The sequence below is a fragment of the Propithecus coquereli genome, unplaced genomic scaffold (assembly GCF_000956105.1).
Source record: "Propithecus coquereli isolate 6110/MARCELLA unplaced genomic scaffold, Pcoq_1.0 Scaffold372, whole genome shotgun sequence".
NCBI lineage: Eukaryota > Metazoa > Chordata > Mammalia > Primates > Indriidae > Propithecus > Propithecus coquereli.
The window spans coordinates 2,176,193-2,199,069 of NW_012149419.1; the positions used below are offsets into that span (position 1 = coordinate 2,176,193).

A 22,877-nucleotide genomic window follows, 5' to 3' on the forward strand; every position below is an offset into this window, starting at 1 on the left:
TGACAGGAAATCAATTTAATTAAGAAACAGCAACATTTAAAAAATGCTTACGGTTGAGCACCTATATAATTTAGGATGGATAATTTAGAAGTCTAGAGAAAATCAGTTTAGAGTTTAATGACTAAATGAGTTCTCTTTATCAACTATAAAATGAGTGTGGAATTTTGGTTAATAATATCTAAAATATTAGGTTACGGGAAACTGTAGTATCACATAAGGTAAGCAAAATAATCTAATCCAATTATAATATAATGCCATTTGAGGCTTGCCAGAGGGTCACAGTGGCAAATTACTGAAAAATTAAAGGCTGCACCATATGTGATACATATTTCCAATGCTAATACATGGTACCACACAATCAGTTGTATTCTGCCATGGTCCATCTTCAGATGTGGAGGAAACCCTGGCTGGATTGTTGGACAGAATGATTGTGATCTGGGGCAGGTTTTATCCCTTGTAGTTAGACTGAGACTGAGGATAAACCTGGCTTATATGACAAACTAAGAATGCCAAATGTGTCCAGCTGAATTCTGAAAAGGAATCAATAAAAGTCCATTTATAAATCAGATTCTGATGTCCATAATTTTAGAGTCTTAATCTGGCTTCTTATATTTCAATCTGATACTCTTAACCAACAAACAGTAGTACAGTTTTATAGGTGCAAAACTAAACAAACAACTTCAGGAAGGCTACTCATATAAGAATCTTCAACACAAGTTCAAATTCTGCCTTTATTTACAAAATGGTCTGATAAAATATCCCCCCCACCCATACTTACAGGTCTCTTCCACAACACACTTCACACGTTGATTTTAGCAATGTTAATAGCACCATTCGTATATTATTTAAAATCAAGAAGATTTCATTTCAGTCACTATGTTGATTCATAATCATTTACATCCATGGATGAGATAAGTGAGTATACTGGGACTATCTGCAGCTCCATGGTAAGGATTCCTGGGTCCAGCACAAAGGGCTTTGCAGTTACCAGTTATGAAAGGTATCCATGGTGAGTAGATACTATGAGTATTTTCGTGCCACAAAGTTTAATAATCCTCCGTGTTTATACAATGTTATTTCCACATCATTTTCAAACGAAGCAATCACGCTGAATACTTTTCCAGTGCTTGTCTTTAAACAAACAAAAACATCTTATATGAGTTGTAAAATACAAGTGCTACTTAGTAGTTAAGAACATTTGTCTTCATATTTAATGACTTTACTTGCCACACCGTCTGTCTGATTTTCCTGGTTCTAATTTCATATATTCTGATCACCTGAAACCCTTCTGCTGCTTGAAAACATCTGAGATACCTGACCGTGAGCTTCATATCTAGGTAGAAAAACAGTTATTTTCATCCCTAATTCTAAATAAGTATACTACGTAGAACATCTAAATCAAAGCATTTAGATTTTGACATTAATTGTGGAAGTTATACTCACTACTCATACGCATTTTACACCAAGTATTCATTGCACATGGTAACTCCTACTCTTTTCCTTCATTTTCTTAGTTGTAATATCTGTGTTGTTCTAACCCTGAATGCTCAGCTTTGCCTTCTCTTTGGAAGACTGTATACACTTGGGTTAAAATTAGATCACCAAGAGTTGAAAACTAGGAAAAGGAAGTTGACATGTGTAACTGGAAGTCAAGACACCCCTCCAAGTGTCTTTTTTCTGCACTAAGCATCCAGTTCTTTCTACTTTTCCCCAGAGAACATGAACTACATTAACACAGGTTTAAGTATGTAAGAAACAGAGTCATCTTAAAGTACAACTTATGTTCACTAAGTGACATTAGAATAGAATACAATTTATAGCAATTGTTTCTTATTTGATTTATAACCATTTCTTTGAGTACAGAATGCACAATCACGTATTTGAGAATTCTAGAAATACCTGCATATTTAATGTAATCCCAGGAGACAGTTCTTGAGGAAATGTTAAAGAAAATGTTTCTCTGCCAGAGAGGCCCAAGGAATCTGCATTTTCTCCCGGAAGGAACTGAAGTGGAGCTATGCCAATTCCAATCAAATGATCTTTGTGTATTTTTTCATAACTTTCAGCCAAAACAGCCTTTACACCCTGTAACAAATGTGTGTTTTATTTCCTGCAGCCACTTGTAAAAGTTGATTCACTGAGCATTTAAAGGGGGGAAAAATCTACTTTGCCTTTCTATAAACACTTTTAATCTAATACCGCCTATGAATCATGTTCTATCAAAGTATTTATACAAGGCTTTTATAGATTTTTTTTTGGATTTTTAAGGTGTTTCCTAAGTTATTCTGACTCCCCCTCTGCTGCTCCAGGGTTAAGTACTACCCCTGCCTACCACATAGTATGAGCTCTATAAACGGGGTGGCTGCTTTGACCTCAAATAGGGCTCAAGAGGATTGCTATTCAAACATGGCAGATCTAACACATGTGTTCTTCAACAGTCTCTTGAAATGCCACTGAAATAAAGGAATAAAGAAGATATAAACTCACAGCAACAAAGGGAATAGGATGAGAGAATTCTATAAATATTAATATTTGGAACACTGGTAACTGACTTAGACAATGTTGAAACTACAGAATGATAAATTGAGATCAGAGTGATATCAATAAGGTCTGAGTCAACCTGCAACATAAAACCCAGGAAAAACTTGAGACTCAGAGGCATGAGGATCTCGGCACACTGGGAATACTGGTTTGAAGTCAAGTCTATAAAAAGCAGTAAGATCTCCAGCCCAATCCCCACTCCAAAAGAGCAGAGGTTTATTCTCTGGAGAAAATGAGCTAGAGAGGTTCTAGACTTGTGTTTTGCAAAATTTTTCCTTATTGTTACCTCAGGAGCCCTTTAAGACAGTTTTTCTTTAATCATGAATTCCTCCTCACCTCCTCTCCCTCTGAAATTCTGATACCACATACTGTTTATCTGTTTATATACGATATGTTTATCTGTACTTTATACATAAAAAAAGTTTTGTTTTTTTTTTTTTTAACCACCTAAGAATCAATTTTCATCCCTTGGGAGTGCCATTACCGCTGCTGATAACGCATTTTCTAGACTAAGGAACACAGGCCAAGGGGAAGGCTGGGGTCAGAATACCAGATTGGAAACAGGGGATTAAAGTAAGTCTGCACCCTGAATGAGTCTACTTCCTTGAAGAAACTGAATGGCCTCAGAAAAAGTACTTACAGATAATGACACACAGGGCTCTCTCAATGAAAATGGTAGCTTATCACCCAATCATCTATAGCAAGCACCACCAATTGACAAAACCCAATCCCCACCCACAGCTCGTAATCAGTTTTTTAACATCTAACTAAATGGACAGCCAAGGATCACCCATTACATGAGGAAAGCCTCCAACATAAAAAACAGACTAAATAAATTTTCAGAATAAAAAGAACCTATACCTATAATTAATACTTATAATTAATATCTCAGAAGGATAAGAATTTGGTTTATTCCTGTAAATTCTCAGAATATTTGCATTTTAAAGGAGAAACTAAAGATTCAAAAAGAATGAAGTTTTTGTGATATGCCATGAGGGTTGTGTTTTGGTCGGCCTTTTTATAGCTACAATTTGTAAAGAGAGGCGCTTGTGAGTATGAAATAGCAGAAAGCATATGTCACATGACTATTGCCTCCAGTAGATGGCCTATTTGCCCTGCAACAAGTAAACCGTCTCAGAAGAAATGTCTTCCTGGCCAACAGCCAGGTACCAATAATCTCCTATGAGGGTGGGGGAGAAGTGACACTTGGCCCACTACCTCTGAGTCTCTTAACCCCTGATAGAGCAAATCAGAGAAAATTAAATGAAAAGGAGGCAAGTAAAACTACTAGTAGGTATAAACAATTATTATAAAGTAATAGTTTAAGACAGAATCTCCTTTCCCTCTACCATATTGACTTCTTCACATAAGACTGATGTATGTTTAATCAAATTCACAGTATTAAAATGCAACTAACAACTAGATGAATACAAAATATTATCTAAGAACACTGAAAAAAACCTGAGATTCAAATAAGCATTAAAAAATCCAAATAAGCAAAATAAACTTTGACAGGATATTACTGACCAAAGGGAATATGTAAAACCCTTTGAAGCTTATGATGATAAATTTTAAGAATCAGTACCAGTAAATATGGTCCTTTGGCAGCCCAGTCTCTTGAGTTTCCTGAACCATATTTTTTTCCTGCTAAAATAATCAGCGGGATACCTTCTTTCTGGTACAGCTCTGCAGCCTCAAACACATCTAGCTGTAGATTAAAACAAACACAAAAATCTTTAATACAAAATTTTGATCCAGTGAACAATTGCCTAAACACTTTGTATGCATCCTTACCGACTGTCCTGATGGAAAATGAATTGTTTTGGGAGCTGGCTTTCCAATAAACTTATTAAAAAGCTTGATATTTGCAAAAGTACCTCTTGTCATCACAGCATCATTACCTCTTCGGGCTCCATAAGAGTTGAATTCTCGAGGGGTAAGGCTACAAGAAAGTTATGGAAAGTCAGTTTTCATTCCAGAAGGAAAATAATGACATATTATTGAGTTGTAAAACTTATTCAAAAACATTTTTTTAATAAGTAAAATTTCAAGCATGTACGAAGTAAAAACAACAGAACAGTGCATGTCCATGCACCTATCACCAAGCAATAATAATCAACTCATGGACTCTTCGTTTCTTCTATAGTCACCTCCATTAGATTATTTTGAAGCAAAGCTCAGATACATTATAACTGTATATATTTCAGCATGTTTCTCTAAAAGATACAGACTCTTTTTTTTGTGGGGGAGAGACAGGGTCTTACTTCGTTGCCCAGGCTGATCTCAAATTGGGATTACAGGTGTGAGCCACTGTGCCTGGCCTTTTCCATAGACTCTTTATACTATCTTTGGGCTGGGCATGGCGACTCACGTCTGTAATCCTAGCATTCTGGGAGGCCAAAGCGGGAGGACTGCTTAAGCTCAGGAGTTCAAGACCGCATCTCTACTAAAAATAGAAAAAATTAGCTGGGCGTGGTGGCATGTGCCTGTAGTCCCAGCTACTCGGGAGGTTGAGGCAGGAGGATTGTTTGAGGTTGCAGTGATCTATGATGATGCCACTGCACTCCAGCATGGGGAACAGAGCAAAACTCTGCCTTAAATAAACAAACATACAAAACCCACCATCTTTATGTATACATACTAAAAAAAAAAAAAAAAACTACAATAATTTCTTCCTATCAGATAGGTAGTCAATATTCAAACATCCCTGATTTTTCTCCATTCTATTTTTTTTTAAGTTGCTTTGTTCAAATCAGGGTTCAAATGCAGTTCATAAATGCATTCAGTTGATCTAAAGTCTCTTTTAATCTGTAGTTGACCCTTGAACAACACAGGTTTAAACTGTGAGGGTCGACTTATATATGGATTTTCAGTTGAACGTGAATCGAAAATATGGTATTTATGGGATGCAGAAATTCACATATGCTGAGGGCTAACTTTTCATATATGTGGGTTCTGCAGAACATAGTGCAGGACTTGAATATGCATGGATTTGGCTATATGCGGGTGGTCCTGGAACCAACCCACTACACACACCGAGGGACAACTGTGTATGTTCCCTTTCCTCCCCACCCTCTTGTACTTTATCTGAAGAAATTAGGTCATCTGTTATATAGCTTTCTATATCTATAATAGATTGTATTTACTGCACCTCCACGGTATCATTTAACATGTTCTTCTGTCTTCTGTGTTTCTTGTAAACCAGATGTCAGATCCAGTGGCTTGATAAGATTAGAGTTTTTACTTTTTGGCAACAATGTTTCATAGGTTGTATGCACTTCGCTCAGGAAGCACATGATATTCAATTGTCTTTTTCTGCAATATTATCAGTGATTGATCATCGTTTACACTGATGATTTCATTAGAGATTGTAAAATGGTGATTCTCTAATTCAATCATTTCTTCTTCATTTTTTAGATGGAAAACTTCTATAAAGACAAACTTTCCTTCATCAAGGATTTGGTTATACTGCAATACATCCCATAGAAGAAAGGCTGGTTAAAGACTTGATTGTTTACCAGTTTTCAAAATAATGAGCTGGTTCCCTATCATTTTCCGAAAGTAATTAGTATGATGATTTTTGTTTTTTCTTTTAATATTATTTATAAACTCATGAATTTAAATATACTTATGTTTCAATCCCTTCCAGTTATTATTCTTATTGATGCTCAACATGTCCCATCTTTGAGCAGTAACAAATTCAAGTTGGATCCTGAGTAAAGCTATACATTATTATTACATGTCGAACACAGCACTGATACTTATAAAACATCTCAATGAAAAATCTTGTCATTTGAATTGTTCAAGCATCAAATAAGCATCCAAAAGCTAATCAGGCACAGCACCGCAACTTCTGCTTTTTGCAAAACTTTGTCTCTCGTGTCAAAATAGTCCATTGATAACAAAATAATTCTACTTTATTAATCATGTATAAATGAAATAAAATCTGCATAGTTTTAGATATTTTCAATAATAAATGGCTTTTACATTCACATTTATTGTTCCTGTAAAATTTTACGTTCAAGAAGCAGAAATTTATTATCTTTTGGTTTGATACACATCAATCCTAGCCTCATGTATGTACGTTTTATAGCTCATAAAATACACATTTAGATTCTGTACTCCAATAATGGGAAGCTGGTTAGAACCAAATGATCAGGCTTCATTTGGTAGGTCAAACCAAGCTGATTTTTCAACAAAGTAGCACTGAAAAAGAAAAATTTTATTTCTGATCAGTTGTTTATACAGACTATAATTTTATAAACTCAATTTAAAACAGATACTTCAATTTCTAAAGTTATAAGCAAAGGTACAACAGGCAACCCCCAGTTCTTGCTTAAGTCAAATACAACGACAATCAGACACCTATGATAGCATGTATTTACTGGATAAAAGAACATGACCAGTTGAAGCCTCTTAATCAGTGAGAAGAAGACAAAACAAAAACACTCTAAAGCCATGTACACATACCCTCTGTTTGTCAAATACTTAGCGGCAGCACTATTCCTCGCGATACTTCCAGCAGGTGATATATGATCTGTCGTGACAGAGTCTCCCAAGTAGAGTAAGACATGGGCATTTTCAATACGCTGGAGTGCAACTGGCTCTTTGGTCTAAAAGGTAAAAGTTCAAGGCATTTAACTCTTCACAAGATCTGAGTTTGTAACAATCTTTAAAAGATCAAATAGTAAAACAGTACTTACAAGTTTATCAAAAAATGAAGGACATCTGATATAAGTAGATTTTAAGTCCCATGGAAACAAAACTGAATCTGGTGCTTCTAAGGAATTCCACCGTTTATTTCCCATCTATGAATATGGTTTTGGTTGATGAACCAAAAGAAAGACAAAAAGAACTCAGAAAAGAGGCTTATAAAAATGATCAAGGGAATAAAATAGTATGTAGGTCAGAATGAAAAAAAAAAGGGCTAATCCATATGGAAAGAAAGCTAAAACAGTGTATTCAATAAAACAATAACATGTTTGGACAGAATAATTAAAGATCTGTTCATCAAATTCTAGCACACCAGATCTTCGGGAACACCCTAAGAGGTAAGTTTCAATACAAACTGAACATAAAGTCTTTCCAGAGGCCCCAAAGCTAAAGAATTTAGAAAGATTTATGTATGTCACTAAAGGGTTTTAAAAATGTGTGGCGTACATGCTGTTAATTTTTAAGAATTTCATCATGGAGAAAAACCTCTGCTTTTCCAATATATTTGTCTCACATCACTGCCTTTGAACTATATCAAAAAATCTCACCATTTCTTACCACCCCCACTGCTACCCCAATGGTCCATCCCATCAACATCTTTTACCTTGGACTACTGCAATTGGTCTTCCAATGACTCCCCTTCTCACCCTGCTCAGGGTATAAGATTGTTTTTTTTTTTTCCTTAAGAGATAGGGTCTTGCTCTGTTGCCCAGCCTAGAGCGTAGTAGCACGGTCATAGCTCACTGCAGCTTTGAACTCCTGAGCTCAAGCAATCCTCCAGCCTCAGCCTCCCAAGTAGCTGGGACTACTACAGCTACACATCACCATGCTCGGCTAATTTTTCTTTTTTTTATTTTTTGTAGAGACAGCGTCTCACTACGTTGGCCAGGCTGGTCTGAACACCTGCCCTCAAGCAATCCTCCCTCCTCGACCTCCTGAAGTGCTGAGATTACTTACAGGTGTGAGCCACTACGCCTGGCCAAGATTGTTCTTATAATGCACTAAAATTCCCTAGGTGAACTGGGCCTCCATGTTCTCTCTGACATCATTTCCTACTATCATCCTTATTCACTATGCTCTAGTTGCACTGCCCTCTGTAAGGTTTCCTCCTTAAGGCCTTTACTCGAATTGTCCCCTCTACCTGGAAAGCCCTGCTCTTTGCTCAGATACATGGCTAACTCATTCACCTCCTTCAAAACTTTGCTCAAACGTCATCTTTTCACCTACCCTATATAAAACTTCAATCAGCTCCCCAAATTTTACACAATTGATCCTTTTTACTCTCATCTACTTTTCCTATAGTATTTACTACTTTTTAACAAATAACAAATATTGTATAATTTACCTAATTCTCTTTACAGTTTATTGTCTGCCTTTCCCCATGAGAATTTTGTGTTTTGTTCACTGATGTATTCCAAACACCTTGAAGGGACTCAATAAATATTTGCTAAGTACCTTTTCTCCCCTCACATTTATATTGTCTGTCTTAAAAACATATGTATTTGCCTGTATGTGCATAAAAACATCTCTGGAAAGATGCTTCAGACATCACTGGTTGCTCTACAGAGGTGAAGTAAATAGCTAGGAAATTGGTGGGAGTGAGATTTCATTGTTTGTTCTCATTTCTTTCAAAGTTGGAACCATCTGAATGGGAGTGACAAATAAGGGCAGTTTCTAAGAAGAGTACCCACATTCAGGATGTCAACTATAAGTGCTTGCTATACACTTCCAGCAAGTAAATAAAATCAATTGTAACACTCTAAGCCATTCCCTTTGTAATTACAGATTCCAGATATAAAATGACCATTACTCATTATAAAAACCTGTGCATACAATATAATTTTAATTTTTATTTTATTCAGAAAGATGCATGAAATAAAAGAACATTGCAACTTCATTAAATTACTAAAGAAACAAATAAGATTCTTACCTCTATTTTCTCTTTTAATGTTTTAAACATGGATAGTATAACATATTCTTCTTCTACCTGATGAACTTCTTCTCGACTAGGCCAAATGTCATGCAAGTAAATGTTTTTGCCAGCAGGGTCAGTACCTGGTTAAAAAATTTGAACATGATACTCAGTGTAAAAATAACTCCTTCAAAACGTTCGCAACTTTTCAAAGACATACCACAGAAACCAAGTAAATTATTCAGCAACAGGATGCTTCAGGCTTAAGCAGCTGGAAGAACTAATTACTTGCATTTTATTTTCTTCACATGAACAGAGAAATTAATAACTATGCATTATCACAAGTTTTCCTGAAATAATTCAAAGAATAGATGGTCTAAGAAACAGTTAAAAAATATAGCAACTTCTGGGGGGAAAAGTGTGTGTAGGTACACGTATATGTAAAGGAAAAGATACCTAAAGGCTCTGTCTGGAAATCTATATTCACTGTGCCTGCTATGGCATAAGCTACCACTAAGGGTGGAGAGGCAAGATAATTGGCACGAACACAATCACAAAGGCGACCTTCAAAATTTTTGTTTCCAGATAAAACTCCACAGGTAACCAAATCACCCTGAAAAAAAAAAAAAACACACATACAAATATGTTCAATCCAAGAGATGGTACAAATTTGGATAATCATGTATAAGCAATATCAAATATTACAGTCTGAGGGCTAGACAATCAAAAAACACATTACTAATTTTTAGATATAGAACTATCAATCCTGTAAATAAACTAAAAAAAAAAACCAAAAACCCCAAAACTAATTCCTTATATTATTCAGGAATTATTTCAAGGATCTAGAAATGATTCTTTGAATCATTTTAACATTTACAAGTCACTCTACCCAAGAGGTAGAAAGACTATGGAAATATAAATACATCAATATATATTTTCTATAATTTAATAACAAAACATAGTTAAGAAAATTTAGATGTCTTGCCGATCCACACATTTTACCTGTTTTACTGCACTTAAAACTGCGTCTGATAAGGGTGCTGTATTTCCCACACACGTTGAACATCCATAGCCAACTATTTCAAATCTGCATTTCAAAAAACAAATGTGATTGGATGGCACATCACAACATTTATAAAGAAAGGACAAATTTTGTCTTTTGCAATAAGGTTATTGCATCATTGCAATAACGTTACTTAAAAGAATATTCATGACACATGGATTAACCTTCATCGATACATTCATTTTCACATTTTAGCAATCAAGTCTAACTCTCAGGCATGCTATTTGTAGTGAATACAAACCTTTCAGAGAGCCTTGACATTTAGGACATTTGCTGTTAGGTCAATAGCACCTATCATACACTGCACAAGAAAATTTCTCAAGTACTACTTGCTAGGAATATAAGATGACCTTTTAAAAAATTGATATTGGACTTCCATCCAAATGGGTTTAAACTGTAAAGTATCAAAAGGATCTGACTGTAATAATCTGACCAAAGGACTCAAAAGAGGCATTGTAACTGGGCACCCTGATAGGAGTAAATCTTTCAATTCTCAACCAACTAAACCCAAGAAGAGTCCCTGACTATGATTCCCAGATGATATAACTAAAAGATTAGAGGTATAATCCTCTAAATTACTTTCAGATGCTGTCCTAAAAGCAAATAATCCAAAATTTATCAGTTTCGCAAAGGAATTGATGATATATGTAAGATAATCCAAAATGTACACTGAAAACACAACTAATATCAATTATTGCTTTTGATTACATAAAAAATATGAAAGTTATTTTCTTCAAAGTCCAGGGACAACTTAACCTATGTATTATAAATCTAATACCTCACAAAACCTCAATTAAGACAATTTACTCAATAAATACAATCTATAAGATTTCATTCTTTTCTGAACTGATCTATACAACTCATGAAAATTATGCACTACTTGGTACCATCTCTTTTACTATCTTTCATTGTTACTTGGTTTTACTAATTTTACTAGTGAGCACCAACTAAGTATCCTGAAGCTAAGATCATATCTTGTAAGTAGCCAACACAGCACCTTGCTCACTAGATATACCCAATAAATATTTGCTGAGTGACAAGGGCTCAAAGATTGCATGACAATAGCAAGGTAACAAATACAGCTAAAGTATATTTTTCCTATCTTCTCTTTGTATATGAAAGGCCCCAATAAACAGCATCAACACTTACTGAATACAATGTCAATAAAAATAATAACTGTCACTTACCCAAGCTTACTAAGGTATGGTAATACTCCACTTGAACTGAGGTAATGTGTAACCATCCCACTGCCTGGAGATAAACTTGTTCTTATGTAAGGTTTAACACGCAGACCAGCTTCAACAGCCTTTTTAGCCAAAAGACCTGCACAGTCAACAAACAATGATTTTTTTATGGCAATGTTTCTTTCCTTCTTTCACTCATACTAACGTAAGAGGTGAAAAAGGTCTATTTATCAGTAATAGATAGGTCTCCACTTCAGACTGGAACAAAAGTCCAAATTTACAAATTTACTGTCATTATTTTATCCATTTTATCTATTGATTTGCTTCATTTAAAATAAATTAAAAATTGTAGTAAATATATCAGCCTTTATGTTGTAAATTAATAAGGTGCAGGCTGACATCATTGCGTCACTCACACAAATGGAAAATAAGGATGCACATAGAGAGCGGATATTAACTGAACCATTTTTTTTTTTTTTTTTTTTTTTTGAGACAGAGGCTCACTATGTTGCCCAGGCTAGAGTGCCGTGGTGTCATCTTTGCTCACAGCAACCTCAAACTCCTGGGCTCAAGCGATCCTCCTGCCTCAGCCTCCCGAGTAGCTGGGACTACAGGCATGTACCACCATGCCCGGCTAATTTTTTCTATATATTTTTAGTTGTCCAATTAATTTCTTTCTATTTTTAGTAGAGACGGGGTCTCGCTCTTGCTCAGGCTGGTTTCAAACTCCTGAGCTCAAACAATCCGCCCACCTCGGCCTCCCAGAGAGCTAGGATTACAGGTGTGACCCACCGCGCCTGGCCTTGAACCATTTTTTAATGCCATAATCACACTAAACTAAGGGCAATTTAAAACTTACTATATACAGTTTTATACAATTAATGAATTGTTCCAATGTGTATAAAAATAGATTTCATTTATAATCTTTGTCAATACAATGATTTTTTACTTCTTTTATAACTCTCAATGAAATCTAGCAGTTATCGCCAACTTCTAGTAGATAATCAAGAAATACCTGCTAATTAACTATACACACTTCTAAATTAACAGAAGCAGATGTGACCTAAAATTAATAGACATGTAAGTTATAATAAAAAAAAAATTACCTTCTATGTAATAAAAACAAAATTAGCAACATAAGTCAAACTTAAGACCTAATAAAAATCTTAGGAAGTCTCTGAATATCAAATGTTAGCTACTGATATTCATGCATAATCTAAGAAACAGAAAGTGAATAAAACAGAAAGCATATGATAATTTAGGGGAAAAAAATATATGGCCATAAACCACAACCTACCTGCAGCAAGCATGACAGATGGATTACAATTATTGGTACAACTGATAACTGCAGCAATGACCACTGATCCATGAGACAGCTTATATTCACTTCCTTCGTAATGAATAGAGACGATATCATTTTGTTTTTCAGCTGCAATTTGGAAGCCTTTAAATCCAACCTATACAAATTTGCGTGTAAATATAAATGAAATATTCTGGATAAGTATAGGAAAAAAAATCTGGTAGAAATACAACAGACACTTGGCACTGATGATTTAACGTTCAAAATTCCAACTGTGAGTGATGCTGAAGGCCTGTAACGTTCAATAGTTGTAATTTAACTAAAGCATGAATTTGAATAGTTACAATGGGAGTCTGGTGGTGTTCAGAAGCAAAACTTCCAAGTGAGTTCAGCCAACTATCCAGAATCCAGATCTTATTTGGATTTGCTGTCTTTTATCCATTTCCACTTACAGTAATTCTCAAGAGATGGTACAAACTTTTTTTCTATTAAAAATGGCCCTCAGGATTTGCTCCAAAATGATCCTATGTGTGTCGGTGCAGTATAGATGAAACACAATAGGCTGTGAGTTGGTAATTACTGAAGCTGGATGATAGCCATACGGCAATTCATTACACTATTTTCCTTCTGTACAAGTTTAACATTTTCCAAATAAAGAGTCAAATCATAAAAAGGCTATGATAAGAAGGGCAACTACTAGTTCTCATTATAGAACAGAGAAAGTGATGAGATTGACGCCATGATTCTCAGACAGAAAACACAAACCCTAAAAATCCAGAGATCACTTACATTTTACCAAATTTTATAAGAGTAATTACAGTGTCGTAGTTTTTTTCCTAGTCTAGGAAATTACAAAAGACTAGAACAGCGGTATCTAATAAAACTCCCTGTGATGATGTAAGTATTCAATACCTGTTCTGTCTAATACAAAAGCCATAGTCACATGTTTCTATTCAGCACTCGAAATGAGGCTACTGTGACTAAGAAACTCAATTTTAAATTTTATTTAATTTTAATTAGCTTATATTTTAATTTAAATAGATACAATCAAACTCCGATTCTCACACTAGAAGCGGAAATAACTCACCAAATGACTGACTTGCACATCAGACAGCAGGAAAATAAGGGGGCTGCTGGTGTGTGCCATAATATATAAAATATAGCAGTGGATTGAGTTCCTGGGTCACCTTGTTGGTTCTTTATTACTTAACACAAAGCATATTGACCAATAAGGATAGCAATAAAGAAACCTGCCTTTTCATTTAAGCACGCCTGGAAATCACCTTTCATATCTGTCACAGCAACTCTATCCTGAGGTCTTTTTGGACCACTGACAGACGGAACTATGGAATTCAGATTAATCTGGATCACCTAGGAAATGTGAGAGAAGAAGAAGAGAAGGAATTAGAATTCCTAAGTACAAATTCCGATTTAAGCATAACTTTCTGACGCCGAATGAGTATATTCATTTATTTTAATGCAATCTGTTTTAATAGTGAAAATAAGGATTTTAAAATAAGTCCATTTAAATTTATGAAATATAACATGAAAATTTGCTAAGAGCAAGACTAGCGGATCAGTATATAACCAAACTACTACAATACTAATTGTATTCTCTACATAAAATCTCTGGTTTCCCAAGTATGTTTTTTCCCACAAAGATAAACACTGTCTTAACAAATGTCCAATGACAGAGTAGATGCCGATGCCAGCTATCAACTTATTGCCTCCGAGCGCCAAATTCACCTTCCTTGCCTGCTCTGTGATCACGGAGGCGAGCGGTTAGTGAGCCCTTCTCCTTTCTCCTTCTGCGTGCTGTGAAGCCCGGCCACCAGAGGGTGCTGGCGGCATACAGCAGAAAGAGCTTTCTCTTCCTGGTTCCGGAAGTCCTGCTGGCCAGACTCCTACAGATCAGGCTTTTATTCCTTGGTTAAAAAATCATATTTTGTTAAAATCCCACTTCCCAACTAGGTTTCTATTTATTTCTTCTGCTATTTCTACTATTTCCTTTGTGAATTTTATGTGGCTATAGCCAATTTGAAACTTTCTCTTCACTATAGTTTTCATTATTATTTAACAGCCATGTTTATTCTGACCGACCCTAACTACCTTTCTTATACTTTCACTGAATGGATTCAGGTGATGCTAGTCTTTGCCCTCAAGTATGCATTTAAGGAAGTTCTCCTGAAATCCATGTCCTGATGATTTTAGTTTTATTTCTTAATACAGTCAGGGTATTTTAACCGGCAAATTTATTTCATTTTATTCTACCACTCGAGTTTTTCCATCTAATATTTCTTATTCTTTTCAATATGTCTTTTTTAAAAATGTGGACAAAGCACTACATTCAATAAATAGAGGTGAAAACAATCAGAAAATGATCAGAGAAGTTAAAAGTGTCACACAAATCCAATTCCTACGGTTCTATACTAGCTCTTCAATATATCTATATGTATTCATTTATTCACCTAACACATTTACTGAATATTTACTATATGCCAGGCACTGTTCTAAGGAGCTGGGGATATAATACTGAACAAAACAAAGTTCCTGTCTGCATGGAGCTTAATTGTATTCTAGTGCGGGAAAGACAAACGAGTGTACCAATTAACGGATAATGTCAGGTAGGAACATGCTGTGAAGAAAAACAAAGCTGGGCAAGAGAACAGATTTCCCCACAAAAAAAATAGCTTAACAGTTAACCAAACCCATGATAACACCAAGTTATAGATCCTTGACATATTCCTAGAAAATGAATTTTACTAAAGTTAAAATTTTCCTGAAGGTGATTTCTGCCTATTTCAATATAAATTTCCAACAAATAAGAAATATTTGCTAAAATAATTTTAAAACTAACATTTAAGACCACATAACAGGATATCTCCTTAACAGTGGAATTTTGCAAAATACAGTCATAAACCACATACAGACATAATCAAAATTATTTTGGGAGAGATAATATAGTACTCTTATCATAAAGTAGGAAAAAAATGAGAGCAAGAATTAAGAGTTAATATTATGTTTTAAACACTAAAAAATGAGACTTCATAAAATGTTACAAAATTCATAATAAAAATGTAAAATTAATGAATAAAAGGACTGGGCCACAAATGCATTTCTAAAATAATAACCACCCCTTCTTAAGCACTCACTATGTGCCTGGAACTGTCCTATGAATTTGTATTTAATCTAAGAATTCTATGTTTTATATGATTGTCACATTTAAGAGATGAAGAAACTGAAGCAGAAAGGCTAAATAAATTGCCAAAGGTTATGCAGTTAATAAGTCTCAGAGCTGGGATTCAAACCTAGGTGGTCAGGCTCCAGAATTTACACTCTTAACTACTACTAGATGGCTTAATTTGCATATACCTGGGAGTATTCAGGTTCTCCTGAAGAATTCTGATCATTTCGAAACAATTTCACAGCTTTAAGGTATGTTTCCATTGATTCGAGTTTAGCTTTGTCGAAACCTAAAAAAAAAAAAAATGATGAACAAAGCAAAATCCAGTAAGGAATTTTGAAATCTTTGGGGGAAAGGGTCCTGAATTCCAGTGGCGAGCAAGAAACAAGTTACTTGTATATTTATTTACATTTCTCTTTCTCACTCTCCTTACTCTTGAGAATCTGCCATCTGAGAGAGCTACATGGAGAAGCCACATGTGGGTGTTTAGCCTGACAGCCCTGGCCAAGTCCCCGGCTGACAGCACACATTCACTGTTAGACAGGTGAGTGGAACAAGCCTTCAGGATTCCAGGCACCAGCTTTCAAATCTTGCAGTTGAGGCCCAGGCTTCATGAAGCAGAAACAAGCTGTCCCCACTGTGCCCTGTCTGAATTACTGAACCACTGAAACTGTGAGGCAATAATTATTGCTGTTATAAGCCGCTAAATTTTAGGATAATTTGTTACATAGTAACAGATCACTAATACTTTAACTCAGGTAAATATGCAAGGAATAAGGTACCTCTAAGCATTTCTCTTTAATGTTCTACCAATCAAAATTCAGAAGTTTTGCATTTCATGGGGACCATTCCCTCCAGGGATCCATATGACCAGTTAACCACTTTGTCATTTGATTCATTAACTTATAATAATTTCTCCCCAAAGTGAAGAATACTAGTATATATCCCCCCCAAATATCTATGATTAGACGCCTTATGAAATAGCGACACATTCTAGTTTTGCAGGTACTTTCTATTTTAAGTTAAACAATCAACAGAAGATCATAGTTCTTAGTAATCAGGCTACAAAAAGATTTGGAACCTGCAGGCCTATGCTGCTTTTTGCAAAATTATGTGCTTCTTGTTCTTTAGCTAGAACAGTGATTCCCAAGTCCTTTTGTCTGGTGGCTCCTCTACTCCTGGATGTGGAAGGGAACAGCTGTGAATATGCTCAAGGCTGACTTCCATTAAACTGTAACCTCTGATCCTTAAGAAAGGGCAGAGGTATCCATCATTATGGGGGAAAAGTGAAATGAGGATCAGGGGTCTGAATAACTCCTTTAAATTGCTGTCAGTGGGTTACAGGGAACTAGGGTTTGAGAAGACAACACTCTTCAGAGACATCTGATACAGTTGGAGAGCCACTGTTTAAAAAGAAGATAATTTCACAAATACTAAATAACATGTATAAGGTAGTAATTTATTATAAAATATTGTCAGGCAGATACACTGGAAATGTAACACATTTATTTTAATGATTTTTTATCTTCTTACCTGTATGTTCTAAATGTTTTAGTGTCACATTGTCAACAGGGAAAAAGCTGAGGATAGCACCATATTCTGGACACATGTTTGTTATTGTAGTTCGATCAACTACAGACAATTGTGAAACTCCACTTCCAAAAAACTCAACAAACTTTCCAGCCACTCCTACTTGCCTGAGGTGCTACATAAAGAGATACACAGAAACACACACAAAACCAGCAATGACAAGATTAGCATGGATTTCCTGAAAACTATAAAATCTAATTTTTAACCAACACTGGTGATGGCGAAGGAAAAAGATACTTCACTGCTCTTATTAAATATCAACTCATTCTGGTTTCGCAGGTATTTTAAGACAAATAGTCAACAGGAGAGTGGTCCAATGTCACTGTTTATCAGGGTGCAGTGGTTTGTGCCTGTAATCCCAGCTACTCAGGAGGCTGAGGCAGGAAGACTGCTTGAGCCCAGGAGTTCGAGGCTGCAGTGAGCTACAATCATACCACTACTCCACTCCACTCCAGCCTGGGCAGCAGAATGAGAGACCCTGTCTCTCAAAAAAAAAAAATAAAAAAGGAAACAAAGAAAGAGGGGAGGGGGAGAGGGAGGGAAGAAGGGCCTGAAAACTCAAGATGGCTATGATTCACATTTTACCATCTCTGAAATCAGAATACACCTTAGACTCAATGGCATGTCTGTTTAGCTGACAGTCCTTTTTCTGTCTTAGCAGTACATTAAACAGTGGTGCTTTTAACCACTGGTGGCATCTTATACTTAATGAAATACTAATATACTGATGAAACTGTATTTAAATAAAAATTACATACTAGCTAAAAAAATTCTTCAAATTACAACTACTGGCCCAAATATTTACAGCAACAATAATTACAGGTAATTTCCAATTTATTAGAATTTTTATAACACGTTGTTTCAAACTTATTTCCTTTTAAAATTATTTTTCTTAGTTACTATCAAGTAACCCAAACAGCTACTCATCTTTTCTAAATTGAAAAATGGGTATTAGGAAAGTGCCTAGGGAGGTAAGTAAGAGTGAAACTACCCTCAACCTGTGAATAATATTAAGTCCTAACATTTTAGAGGTGCTAGGTAGTATTTAACTCTTTTTTATAGATACAGAAACTCAAACCTTAAAGATATTTCTTTGTATTTATGGTTATAGTTTTAAAACTGAGAGAAATACAGATTAGACACACAAAGTCAAATGCTGCTTTTATCAAATTAATGACATACCACAATATTTACATTTTGGAAAAAAGTACATGATTAATCCTATAAAGATCACGAATAGAATAGGACCTCAAAAAAGAAGCAATAATATATTCAGTAAATGCAAACATACATAATTTTTTGTAACAATAAGCTAAAATGTCAAAAACACAGTAATGTTGTTAAGAAAAAACAAAGTGAGAGAAGTCTAAAAAGCAGCATTAATTTTCAGGATGTTCGTAGTAAAGAATTGATTTCTCTAAAAACATAATGGGATATTCCTTTTCCTTTAGGAATAATCCTGCAATTCCCAGTTTAACTTCTTGATCTTTTGGTACCATACACTGAATCAATCATTTCTTTAAGATGCCAATTTTTTTTCTAATTATGTAAGAAGGATCAATACTGAATGCTGAGGGAGGTATTATCATTTTCAGAGTACCCTGAAAGCCTTCAGACCAATAATCTAACCAAAAATATTGAGATGCTGGGATCCAAATTGGAATGATATGTGAAACACTTTCAACCAAAAAAATGGGACTTAATCATTAAAATAAAGTTAGTGAAAACCAGAAATTTGGGATGGAGAGTTACAAATAACTGTTCACTAGGAAACCCTTGAGCATATGTATTGATATGTTCAAGCAGCTCAGTCTATGTATTAAAGGCATGCAGCCAGTATTTTTAAAATTCAGAGAAAAAGTTTCTACATAATATTTCAAAGAAATGTTAAAACAGCAATAGAAAAACTTGACACATCACATTTCTACAGTCTGTATTTTTGAAAACATTATCTAGTAATGGTTTCTAATGGGCAAATACGTCAAAGAAAGGAGGCAGAATCAACAATTAAATATGATATTTAAAATTAATTCAGTCAACAAGTATTTACTGAGGTAACAAGGCATTGATAAAGCATAATGGTTAAGAGCATGGACTCAAGAACCCAACATACTGTTCAGCCCTATGATGCTCTGGTTAAGTTATTAAACCTGTGTCTCAATTTTCTCAGAATTAAAATGAGGACAGTAATGGTACCTTTGCCACAGGCTTGTTATGAGGAATAAATGAGATGACATATGTCAAGTGAATAATGACACGACAAATTTTTTGTACTTAGTAGTAAAAAGCAATTGTTATGTTTGCTGTTATTACTATGATGATAACTATAAAGACATGGCTAATGTCAGAGACCTGAGGATGCAGTAATGAACCAAAATCCTTGTTTTCATGGGGCTCCTCCACTTACATAATGTCCACTAAGTCATATACCTATCACAACTTTAGCTTACCTTTGTAATGCCAAGAACAACATCTATGGATGTAACAAAAGCATTTGACGACCCAGTTAACTCACATCCTACCACCTCTGGTAAAGTAAGAGAAACTGGCAGACCAAGCATAACTGCTTCTGTTTCAATGCCTCCAACCCCTAAAGTAATAAAGACAGGTATATTAGCACAGTGTATTTAAAGGTAATTTAAGTTATCCCTGTAACATCTACATCTCTAGGTGTTTCACAAGCTTGTCTTACATAGTATCTTATACAGAGTTGTTACATTGCTATTCATGTGGACATTGAACCCAAGCCTTCTCAAAAGGATGACTCTATTTGCATGGTTGGAAAAAAACTGATATTTTACCTTTATATTAAATTCAGTAAACATTTAGTGAGTATTTATGCTAGGCACTGTATTACGCTCAAGATACAGATATGAGTGGAACCTAGTCCCTGTCAACCTCAAGCAGCTCAGTCTAATGTAAAAGACAAAAAAAAAAAAAAAAAAAGAGAGATAGAGAGAAAGAAAATTAGCAATTATAACACCCGTAAAGAGTAAGTACCAGGCTGGGCGCAGTGGCTCATGCCTGTAATCCTAGCACTCTGGGAGGCCAAGGCGGGTGGATTGTTTGAGCTCAGGAGTTCGAGACTAGCCTGAGCAAGAGCGAAATCCTGTCTCTACTAAAAATCGAAAGAAATTAGCTGGACAACTAAACATATATAGAAAAAATTAGCTGGGCATGGTGGCACATGCCTGTAGGCCTAGCTACTCGGGAGGCTGAGGCAGGAGGATCGCTTGAGCCCAGGCCCAGGAGTCTGAGGTTGCTGTGAGCTATGATGATGCCACAGCACTCTAGCCCAGGCAACAGAGTGAGACTCTGGCTCAAAAAAAAAAAAAAAAAAAAAAAAAAAGTAAGTACTGAGTGGGGGTACATTTAACCCAGTGAGGGAAGCTAAGGCTTTCAGAAGACACCTGAGGTTAGTCTTGAAGGAGTTAATAGTAATCCCACATTTCAACAATAAAAGGGAAGGTCAGTAGCATGCATTCTGCCAGAAGAATCTATGCAAAGCCATGAGGTACAAGAGAATAGCCCACTCAGGTAAATAAATGGTTAGTCTCTAAGATGGGTGTGGGTGAATGGCCAAAGGGGTACCAGGTTGTGAAAGGAACATATAAAATGCTAAGGAATTTGTATTTATGAAGAAGGCCAGAAGCCTCAGAAGGACTTTAAACAAAGGAATAACCTTTGTAGACATCATCATCACTCAATTACTTCACAAATGCTAGTGCTGTGCTGGGCACTGTGCAAATTTCTATTCATAAATCCTCTTTTACCACACTGCTCACAAACCCTTGAATTAAGATTTTGTTGCTGTTGCTGCTATTACAGATGAAAAAAACGAAGCCTCAAAGGGGCCATAAAGACCCACTATTTATGTTCTTTTATAATGTTCTTCACATCCTCACCCCCAAAGAAATTAAATATATTCAGCCATTTACTTACCCCACCCCAGAATTCCCAAACCATTCACCATCGTTATATGTGAATCTGTGCCAACTACACTGTCTGGAAAGAGGAGGTTCTCTTCTTCAAAAACCACTCTTGACAAATATTCTAAGTTTACTTGATGAGCCATTCCAGTTCCAGGAGGGATTACAGCTACATTCTTAAAAACTCTTGAACTCCACTGCAGTTTGTTTAAATTTAAGAAATACATATGTTAGCATTTTATATGAATTTGTGCTCACAAGATATAAATATTGACACTAAAAATATTTTAAACAATGTTCAATATGGTAAATTAAGGTTGACATCATATACTTAAAAACAAGTATACAGATACTGAAACTAAATATATTCATTGTGCAGGCTATTCAAACAAAGTTAGGACAAATGAAAATGCTCAAATAGTCCAGATAAATGGCAGTAGTCAACAATGTTCTAAGGTTTCTCTGGGATGTGAAGAAAGTAAGGTCCAATGTACAAAAGGCTTGCCCTCCAAGGTCTCTTAAATTAGAGCCACTGTTTTCATCTTTCTTTATACACTGGGGTTTCCAATAAGATTTCATAAGAAGGAACAAAAGAGTTCTACTACTATAAAGCCTTTAAATACCACTAAAGATATAAAAATTGTACCTATCAACATTTTATAAATTTCAATGCAAAATTTTTCCTAATCATTTATACCTTGAAAAATTGAAGCCTCTCTCGATTTCTGCCAAATTCTACTTCTTGATTTTTTAACACTGTTTCAGGTCTAAAAGAAAGAAGAGCTGGCATTAAATACGGGTATTACAAAAGAAGATTCGCCTTGTTTCTTTCTAAGTCATCATTTTATGTGGAAATATATACAAACATATTCTTAAAATCCTTGGAAGAACAATTTACTAGCCTTCTCAGGATTGTTTTTTTCAACAAGTTCTGCTTTAAATAACACATTAGAAAGCTATGGAAAGCAGTTATTATTTTACTACTGAGTATAATAAAGCCACATTCACACCAGTGTACAAAATTGTACAAAATCATTAGTAAAAATAAAATAGTAAGCTTTGATGGGTTTTCCAATGCAAGAAAAAAGGAGGGTAGTAGCTTATTAAAAAATGAGCATGTTTTTTCCTCCCCACTTGACTCCTGTGCCAGTTAAACGAGATGAGTGTTGACTGACATCTCAACATCATTTTATAGTTTAAAAAAAGCTTCTGGCAAAATCTTTTATTCATCTCACCCCAAATGGAAGGCTCTATATTATGTATAAGTAGTAGTTTACTTTACACAGATTATAAAGACATTTTACATGAATTATTTAAACTAAGAGACAAAAACAACTCATCTCTAAGCAGTAAACATACTACCAATTTTAGAAAACGATTTTTATCTAAGGGATATTTTAAAAAAAATTATTTCAAACAGCTTTGTTTATTTCCCTGCCAGATGGTGATTAAGTGTCGACG

General features: G+C 35.2%; 1 protein-coding gene across 1 annotated transcript in view; it reads right to left on the bottom strand.

Annotated features, from left to right (window-relative positions):
• Positions 1-22,877, bottom strand: part of IREB2 (iron-responsive element binding protein 2) — a 42,856-nt gene continuing 19,979 nt past the window's right edge. Inside the window, exons 6-22 of the mRNA XM_012651897.1 lie at positions 22,114-22,183; positions 21,430-21,613; positions 19,938-20,077; positions 17,431-17,602; positions 16,086-16,186; positions 13,968-14,084; positions 12,711-12,870; positions 11,417-11,552; positions 10,169-10,253; positions 9,623-9,779; positions 9,185-9,309; positions 7,245-7,349; positions 7,012-7,154; positions 4,336-4,483; positions 4,127-4,249; positions 1,900-2,085; positions 1-1,131 (exon numbers count right to left, since the gene is read on the bottom strand). Coding sequence (XP_012507351.1) covers positions 1,021-1,131; positions 1,900-2,085; positions 4,127-4,249; positions 4,336-4,483; positions 7,012-7,154; positions 7,245-7,349; positions 9,185-9,309; positions 9,623-9,779; positions 10,169-10,253; positions 11,417-11,552; positions 12,711-12,870; positions 13,968-14,084; positions 16,086-16,186; positions 17,431-17,602; positions 19,938-20,077; positions 21,430-21,613; positions 22,114-22,183 — 2,263 coding nt within the window. The 3' untranslated portion in view covers positions 1-1,020. The remainder of the gene's footprint in view (positions 1,132-1,899; positions 2,086-4,126; positions 4,250-4,335; positions 4,484-7,011; positions 7,155-7,244; positions 7,350-9,184; positions 9,310-9,622; positions 9,780-10,168; positions 10,254-11,416; positions 11,553-12,710; positions 12,871-13,967; positions 14,085-16,085; positions 16,187-17,430; positions 17,603-19,937; positions 20,078-21,429; positions 21,614-22,113; positions 22,184-22,877) is intronic.